Source organism: Penaeus japonicus, unplaced genomic scaffold (assembly GCF_977035675.1).
Source record: "Penaeus japonicus unplaced genomic scaffold, GWHDUDI00000001_assembly GWHDUDI00000042, whole genome shotgun sequence".
Classification (NCBI taxonomy): Eukaryota; Metazoa; Arthropoda; class Malacostraca; order Decapoda; family Penaeidae; genus Penaeus; species Penaeus japonicus.
In genome coordinates, this window is record NW_028234444.1 from 11027293 (window position 1) to 11037292 (window position 10000).

Sequence of the window (10000 nt, forward strand, 5' to 3'; positions counted from 1 at the left end):
AGAGAGGGAGGGGAGAGAAAATGAGGGAGGGAGGGGAGAGAAAATGAGAGAGGAAGGGGAGAGAAAATGAGAGAGGGAGGGAGAAAGAAAATGAGAGAGAAAGGGGAGAGAAAATGAGAGAGGAAGGGGAGAGAAAATGAGAGAGGAAGGGGAGAGAAAATGAGAGAGGGAGGGGAGAGAAAATGAGAGAGGGAGGGGAGAGAAAATGAGAGAGGGAGGGGAGAGAAAATGAGAGAGGAAGGGGAGAGAAAATGAGAGAGGGAGGGGAGAGAAAATGAGAGAGGGAGGGGAGAGAAAATGAGAGAGGGAGGGAGAGAGAAAATCAGAGAGGGAGGGGAGAGAAAATGAGAGAGGGAGGGGAGAGAAAATGAGAGAGGGAGGGGAGAGAAAATGAGAGAGGGAGGGGAGAGAAAATGAGAGAGGAAGGGGAGAGAAAATGAGAGAGGAAGGGGAGAGAAAATGAGAGAGGAAGGGGAGAGAAAATGAGAGAGGGAGGGAGAGAGAAAATGAGAGAGGAAGGGGAGAGAAAATGAGAGAGGGAGGGAGAGAGAAAATGAGAGAGGAAGGGGAGAGAAAATGAGAGAGGAAGGGGAGAGAAAATGAGAGAGGAAGGGGAGAGAAAATGAGAGAGGGAGGGGAGAGAAAATGAGAGAGGAAGGGGAGAGAAAATGAGAGAGGAAGGGGAGAGAAAATGAGAGAGGGAGGGAGAGAGAAAAGGAGAGAGGAGGGAGGGAGAGGAGAGAAAATGAGAGAGGGAGGGGAGAGAGAAAATGAGAGAGGGAGGGGGAGAGAAGAGAGAGAGGAAGGGAAAGAGAAAATGAGAGGGGGAAGGGAGAGAGAAATGAGAGAGGAAGGGGAGAGAAAATGAGAGAGAGAGAGAGAGAAAATGAGAGAGGAGGGAGATGGAGAAGAGAAAATGAGAGAGGAAGGGGAGAGAAAATGAGAGAGGGAGGGGAGAGAAAATGAGAGAGGGAGGGAGAGAGAAAATGAGAGAGGAAGGGGAGAGAAAATGAGAGAGGAAGGGGAGAGAAAGTGAGAGAGGGAGGGAGAGAGAAGATGAGAGAGGGAGGGAGAGAGAAAATGAGAGAGGAAGGAGAAAGAAAATGAGAGAGGAAGGGGAGAGAAAATGAGAGAGGAAGGGGAGAGAAAATGAGAGAGGAAGGGGAGAGAAAATGAGAGAGGGAGAGAGAGGGAGGAGAAAAAAAGAGAGAAAATGAGAGAAATGAGAGAGGAAGGAGAAAGAAAATGAGAGAGGAAGGGGAGAGAAAATGAGAGAGGAAGGGGAGAGAAAATGAGAGAGGAAGGGGAGGGAAAAGAGAGAGAGGGGGGGGGGGAGAAAGGGAGGGAGGGAAGGTGATAGTGAGATTATGTCATTATCTTTAATTCTCTACACTAATAAAGTAAAACAAAGCGTCTATTCTTTTACCACCCACCACACATAACACTTTCATCAAAGCAAAACAAGGTGTGAACCTTATTTTGATTTAGAACATTTCAGCTTCCAAGCCCATCTTCCTTTGCTGGATTTTCAGTTAAATCAATTCAAAAGGTACAGTTACTTTAGATCACCTTCTACGTGAGGCATATTGTAGGCAAGCCATATATGAAACAATAAAGCTAATGGTGCAGTATAGCCAAGCCATTCAAGAAACGTAATATTGCCGAGCCAAATACTAAAAGTCAAAAAGACAAAGTCATAAATAAGAAGCAGTGTAGCAAAGTCGTGTCGCATCTACAATATATTAAACCACGCGCATGTGATGTAGCCAAACCACGCACGTGTGATGTAGCCAAACCACGCGCATGTGATGTAGCCAAACCACGCACGTGTGATGTAGCCAAACCACGCGCATGTGATGTAGCCAAACCACGCACGTGTGATGTAGCCAAACCACGCACATGTGATGTAGCCAAACCACGCACGTGTGATGTAACCAAACCACGCACATGTGATGTAGCCAAACCACGCACATGTGATGTAGCCAAACCACGCACGTGTGATGTAACCAAACCACGCACGTGTGATGTAACCAAACCACGCACATGTGATGTAGCCAAACCACGCACGTGTGATGTAGCCAAACCACGCACGTGTGATGTAGCCAAACCACGCACATGTGATGTAGCCAAACCACGCACGTGTGATGTAACCAAACCACGCACATGTGATGTAGCCAAACCACGCACGTGTGATGTAGCCAAACCACGCACATGTGATGTAGCCAAACCACGCACATGTGATGTAGCCAAACCACGCACATGTGATGTAGCCAAACCACGCGCATGTGATGTAGCCAAACCACGCGTATGTGATGTAGCCAAACCACGCGCATGTGATGTAGCCAAACCACGCACGTGGGATGTAGCCAAACCACGCACGTGGGATGTAGCCAAACCACGCACATGTGATGTAGCCAAACCACGCACGTGTGATGTAACCAAACCACGCACATGTGATGTAGCCAAACCACGCACATGTGATGTAGCCAAACCACGCACGTGTGATGTAGCCAAACCACGCACATGTGATGTAGCCAAACCACGCGCATGTGATGTAGCCAAACCACGCACGTGGGATGTAGCCAAACCACGCACATGTGATGTAGCCAAACCACGCACGTGTGATGTAGCCAAACCACGCACGTGGGATGTAGCCAAACCACGCACATGTGATGTAGCCAAACCACGCACGTGGGATGTAGCCAAACCACGCACATGTGATGTAGCCAAACCACGCACGTGTGATGTAGCCAAACCACGCACGTGTGATGTAGCCAAACCACGCACGTGGGATGTAGCCAAACCACGCACATGTGATGTAGCCAAACCACGCGCATGTGATGTAGCCAAACCACGCACGTGGGATGTAGCCAAACCACGCACATGTGATGTAGCCAAACCACGCACGTGTGATGTAGCCAAACCACGCACGTGTGATGTAGCCAAACCACGCACGTGGGATGTAACCAAACCACGCACGTGTGATGTAGCCAAACCACGCGCATGTGATGTAGCCAAACCACGCACGTGGGATGTAGCCAAACCACGCACATGTGATGTAGCCAAACCACGCGCATGTGATGTAGCCAAACCACGCGCATGTGATGTAGCCAAACCACGCACATGTGATGTAGCCAAACCACGCACGTGTGATGTAGCCAAACCACGCACGTGTGATGTAGCCAAACCACGCACGTGTGATGTAGCCAAACCACGCACATGTGATGTAGCCAAACCACGCACGTGTGATGTAGCCAAACCACGCACGTGTGATGTAGCCAAACCACGCACGTGTGATGTAGCCAAACCACGCACGTGTGATGTAGCCAAACCACGCACATGTGATGTAGCCAAACCACGCACGTGTGATGTAGCCAAACCACGCACATGTGATGTAACCAAACCACGCACATGTGATGTAGCCAAACCACGCAATACTTGCTGGGCTTTACACCTTCGTTCACTCTCGGCATAACATTTTTAAGCACTTTCCTGGACAAGATCGTTACTCTACCTCCTTTTCGCCAGATAAACTCGGGCATGGGATGTGCTCTTATCTGAAGGCGCCATTTGAGAAGATCACGTGATGTGTTGATGCTGGGAGGTTCCGATCTCAGAAATATAAATTTCTCGCGTTTCTCTAGGAAAAGAGAACAGAAGAAGAATCATATAAATTTTGCAATTTGTGTTTTGGTGTTGATTATCATCGCTGTTTACTTAACTGTTTTTTTTCTTTCTTTCTTTCTTTCTTTTTTTCTTTTCATTGCCTTTCCTCTGTCTTTGCCGATCACATTCTATTTCTCTCTCTCTCTCTCTCTCTCTCTCTCTCTCTCTCTCTCTCTCTCTCTCTCTCTCTCTTCTCTCTCTCTCTCTCTCTCTCTCTCTCACCCCCCCTCTCTCTCTCTCTCTCTCTCACCCCCTCTCCCTCTCTCTTTCTCTCTCTCCCTCCAAATTCCTATCTCCCGCATCCTCCCGTTATCCACGCCTCTCCTTACCAAGGACGTTGATATGGACAGAGACTGATTCCGTGTCAACTGCAGCCACCTGACCTCTGCAGCTGTACGTCCCGGAATCCGACAAAGCCGCTTTGTGTATTGCACGGTGTTCATACAACGGATCAAAGTTAGAGGTGGTACGGTGGTCAGTCTGCAACACGAATGGAAGGTTTGTTGACTTTGGGGTTTTCCTGGGACTGGAGTTCCAACGGCGCGAAGGGGCTCTTGGTGATTATGATAATGACAATTAGAAAATGATGTAATGATGATACTGATAATGATAACATGAATTATAATGATAAAGATACTACTACTGCTACTTCTAACAATATTAATGGTAATAATGATAATGATAATGATAGTAATGCTAATATTAATAATGATAATAGTAATAGTAATAATAATAATAGCAATAATATCAATGATTATAATAATGATAATAACAATGACAAGGGTAATGACAAATAGTAATAATAATAAAAAAAAAATTATAATGATGATGATGAAAACAGTGATAACAATAATGATAATTAAGATAACAATGATAGCAATAATGATTGTGATAATAGTGATAACAATATTGATGATAATGATAATACTAACAATGCTAAAAGAATAATGATAAAACAACAACCAATGATAATGATGGTGATGATAATAATGATCATTAATATAATATCAATGAGGATGATAACAATAATTATCATAATAATGATATTGATAGAAATATAATGATGATAATAATTATAATAATAATAATGATACTAGAATTCACATTAATGATAATGGTAATGAAAGTGATAATGATAATACCATGAAGCTTAGAAAAATATAATGATGATAATGATGATCACGATCATACCACTGCTACTAGTACTAATACTATTGCTAATAGCAGTAGTGATAAAAGTAATAAACATCAAAATAACAAATACAAGAATAAAAGCAACAAAGATAATAATGATGATGAAATCAGTAACATCACAAGAATTATAATAATCATTATAATGGTTGGAATATGAATAATAACAATGAAGATAATGATAAAGACAATAAGAATGATTGTGATAAGAATAATATTAATGATGATATGAATAATTATGATAATAATATTAACATCAATATTAATGATGATGATAATAATGATAATCGTAATAACAATACTAGTAATTATTATTGTCATTATTATTATCATTATCATTATTATTATCATATGTCATCAATGTTACTATTATTATTGTTATCATTATCATTACTATTACCATCGCTATTATCATTTCCTAGCACTGTTATCAATATTCTACTAAAACAGCCTGCAACATGAATTTGAAATCGCAGAAATAAGCATAGTAACAACACAAAACACAGCATAACACAGGGTAAACAATGCTGCACTTTTATAAGGTGACATCACGTCCTACACACATCCTCGTTACGTCTTCGGGCGCTTTATTGAGGTCGCGTCGCCAAGCGCCCGTGGAAGCCATTCCAGCGGCCGGCGCACTCGGGGCGATGAGAGGCACCGATTCCTGTCGATCGGGACCTGCGTCGCGTGGCGCTGTCATCCTCCCCAAGCCTTCTTCGCTACACTCAACCCGAGGGGCGCGCTAGCTCTGACCTGTGGTCCGTGCAATGGCTCTCCTGACAGGCGTCGCGTGGCTGACTATTTCATTGTTTCCATCTCGTCGTCAGCAGGCCGCTTCCAGAAGGCTTTCTTCTACTGCCACGGGAGGGGTCATGACATCTCCCCCTGACTGGCACCAAGACGGGGAACGTGGCTGCACAAAAGGTGCTGACACATTTCTTTGTCAAGCCCTCCTCAGGATTTCGCGACTCCCAGTCCTAGAAAGGGGGCCAGGCCCAGCACTCCTGTGCTTTGACACTGTGCCAGCGCCCTCCTGGGATTATCAGTGTGCCAAGGTCAGACACCCTGCGCTTCGTCACTCTATTCGTCACTCTTTCGTCGTCGTTCGTCGTTGCTCCAAGGCCCGGGTCGCCGTCGCCGTTCATACTGGGCGACCGCCACCAAAAGGTGACGAAGCTACATGGGACCGTCATGTCACTTCCGACGATGACGGCGATCCTGCGCGTCGGTGCGGCGTCGCGTCGTGGGAAATACCTCCGTCGAGCTGGAGGGGGACGTCGGGGAGTGGATTCGCACACCCGCACGGGCGGCGTGTGAGTGGAAGTGGGCGCAGATGTCCCGTGAACTGATGCTGCCTGGAGATTGTGACCGCAGTGCGCGTCGCGGTTGAGGTCCTGCCGAACACTCCGAGCTGCGGGTAAGCCATTCGACGATGGGCGTCCGAGGGAGGCGTCGGCGTTGTCATGCTCATCAGCGGGGACCTGGTCCCCCGAAGGTGCTGCAGGCCACAGGAGGCTCCCCGTGAAACACCAGGATCTTGTCACATCCATTCACTGCAGTCGTCATGAATGGGTCTTCGCGGGATGGGCGTCGCTGGCCTGTGGCTGCACTCGGATCACTTCCTACGCAAAGGAGTTCCTGCAGTTGCACCAGTTCTACCTGCTTCAATTCCTGCAGCTGCGCTTTCTGTGACTGTATCGGTTCCTACAGCTGCGCCTTGTGTGCCTTCACCAGTTCCCGCGTCTGCTCTTGCATTTGCTGTGCTCCAGTGCCAGCATCCGCGCCTGCGCCTGTATCTGCGCTGGAAGCTGTGACAGAATCTGTGCAATGAGCTCCTGGCACGACTTGTCCGTGGTCGCACTCGGCACGTCCTGCATGTAGTCCGTTCTCTGCTGAGCCTGTTCCTCTGCCAGGGTAGGTGGGCACACTGCCCTACGTCGAGAGGCTCGGGTCTTGGTTAATTCTCCGGAACTAACGAACGAACACACACTGGTGACTCAACAGTATCTCACCCGCTGCCGCAAAATTGATCTATAATGAATCTCTGCTGAAGGCAAGGTTCACGGGTGACCTAAAGAGTAACTCAGAGTAAAATAGAGTTTTGTTTCTGGTTTATACATTGTCCCTGATTATAAAACAACGCAAAAAAACACTAAACTAGGTCAGAGTCATCGCACTTCGACATGAAATACACGAGAACTAACAGCCGACTGTGCTCACTCGACACTTACCTGGCCTCCCGACACCTCGCTTTTAACCCATGCAAGAAACCCAGGTGTCAAGAGGGACATGGAATGGATTCTGGGCGAGGTAGGTCACCTGGCCTAATCTCCATGAAAATGCAGGCAATTAAATCGTATAAACGATTGCGTGGTTGACCTACGGTGACCCTCTAATCCTATACATAATAGCTACACGATCGAAAGGAAAAGGACTATTGTTAGACAAAAGCACATGTCTGACCTGCTCTGACTGCCGAGTGACCTCTGGAATGCATGGTGTGCCTTCAGTGAGGTGCAAATTACAGGTGTATTCATGAAACTCTGCAGAGATGATGATGATGATGATGATGATGATGATGATGATGATGATGATGATGATGATGATGATGATGATGATGATGATGATGATGATGATGATGATGATGATGATGATGATGATGATGATGATGATGGTGCTGCTGTTGACGGTTTCTCGTGCTCTGTAAATGGTGTGTTGTCTCTATATATTAATTTTATTCGCTTGGAAGTGCTAATTAATGTTAATGTATGATATGGACGTTCCCCTTTTTTTATGTTGCCTTTATGATTCAGTCAGTTGAGTTATCTTTAAAAGCTTAATGTCAGCTTTTGATCACACGAGATTCATCTTAGTAAATGCACCAGGCCCACATTTTGAGAAAAAGCGTAGCTGGGTGACACACGCCACGAAAACCCCATGCGTCAGTGATTACCCACTACACTAATGATGATAACAATGATAATGATAATGGTAATAGCAATTGCAATAATGATAATGATAATATCAATACCAACAATAATTATGAGGATGACACTGATAATGATAGTAATGATAATAGTACTGATAACAATAATATCGATAGTGATATTAATAAGAACAACAATGATAAAAATAGTTATAATGACAATGATGATAGAAATGATAATAATGATAATGATAACATATGCAATTGTCCTATAGTATTGATGATAAAATTAATTATCATAGTAATAGTGATAACAAGAAGGATAATGATAACAGTAGCAATAATAATGATAATGACAATAATAACAATATTAATAATAGTAATGATAATGACAAGGATGATAAAGAAAATAAAGATAATAATAATAACAATAATAATAATAATGATGGTGATAATAGTAATAATGAGAATGATAAAAATGATGATAATAATGATAATAATAATAATAATAACATTGATAACGATGATGATAATGATATTGAAATTATAATGATAACAATAATGATGATGATGATAGTAATGATAATAAAATGATAATGATAATAGTAACAGGGATGGTAATAAGAATGACAATAAAATTAATAATGATTATGATAATAAAAATGGTAACAATAATAATGATAATGATAAAAATGATATCAATGATAGTAATGATGAAATAATAATAGCAAATATAATGATAAAGATGACAATGAGGATAATCACACACATAAACTCTCTCTCTCTCTCTTTCTCTTTCTATATATATATATATTATATATATATATATATATATATATATATATTATATATATATATATATATATATATATATATATATATATATATATATTATATATATATATATATATATATATATATATTATAATATATATTATATATATATATATATATAACTGCATATATATATATTATATGCATATTATATATATATATATATATATATATATATATATATATATATATATATATATATTATATATATGCATATATATATATATATATATATATATATATATATATATTATATATATATATATATATATGCATATATATATATATATATTATATATATATATATATATATATATATATATATATATATATATATATATATATATATATATATATAACCTGTTTGTCTGATTCAAATGTCCAACTTATATGGTGGATATCATCCACTCTCTTTTCCAAGGAGCAATTGAGGGCGAATTCCGCCCCTTCCTCCACGTCATAAAAGCGCATCGTGTCGTTAGCCAGGACGTTCCTCTGCCAAGCCCCTTTGACTTCGACTTCCGGACGGCGGACTTCCCGTTTGACTGCGGAGGGGGGAAGGGGCGCGTGGGCAGGTGTGGGCACGGACGAGGTCGTGGGTTGACAGCCGGTGGAAGGAAAGGAAGAGAGAGTCGGGGCATGAATAGCTGGCGATTGCTTGTTGAGTTATGGTAATTGGTAGATGTTTATGTGGATTCTTGTGTAGGTGTTTAATTGTTGTGAGTGTATATGTATACCTCTACATCACATGGTTACTTTTGTTAGTTACTAATTGATATTACATCTGAATGTGAGATCATTGTTACCGGAATAGTTGAACATCTTAAAGAATGGAAAAATGTATGAACCATTATATAACCTCTGCGAATTTGGTGAATTAGCAAACTTTGACACGCAAATAACCATCACAGTATCATGCGTGAGTGGGAGGAATGTGAAAATGATAAATGCTCAACTAATAACCAGTAGTATTGAAACAACAAATCCATTTTTATCAATTTCAAACGCAACATCCTTTAGATTAAAGCAGCGACTTCCGGCCCGACGTCTGCCAGGAGAGGTCAGCATGGGCGGATTCCATCGGGTTTGGCAGGCGACGTCGGGCCTTCGTCACGAGACAATTGCCAAACTTCCTTTTCGTCAGCCTTCGGTTGCTCTTCTCGCCGGTGATACGGTTTAGTGAAGCCTTTCCTTTCCCCGGGCCAAGATCAGGAGATGGTCGGCACCCGACTCTCCCCGACCATGGCACTCATTTTCGAAATGTCCGACAAATGACAAAACAACATTACTACTCTCATCCAGTGTTTTTTTTTTTTTCTAGCTATTCTACTATCAGCATCTGGCTAGAAAAGTGTGTACAACTACCATTAAACCTTACAT

At 42.5% G+C, this 10000-nt stretch overlaps 1 protein-coding gene across 1 annotated transcript in view; it reads right to left on the reverse strand.

The window, feature by feature from the left end:
• Nucleotides 1-10000, reverse strand: part of LOC122248873 (vascular endothelial growth factor receptor 1-like) — a 37641-nt gene that overhangs the window by 26729 nt on the left and 912 nt on the right. The window contains exons 2-4 of the mRNA XM_086534961.1: nt 8981-9165; nt 3996-4146; nt 3515-3640 (exon numbers count right to left, since the gene is read on the reverse strand). Of these exons, the coding sequence (XP_086391087.1) occupies nt 3515-3640; nt 3996-4146; nt 8981-9165 (462 nt within the window). The remainder of the gene's footprint in view (nt 1-3514; nt 3641-3995; nt 4147-8980; nt 9166-10000) is intronic.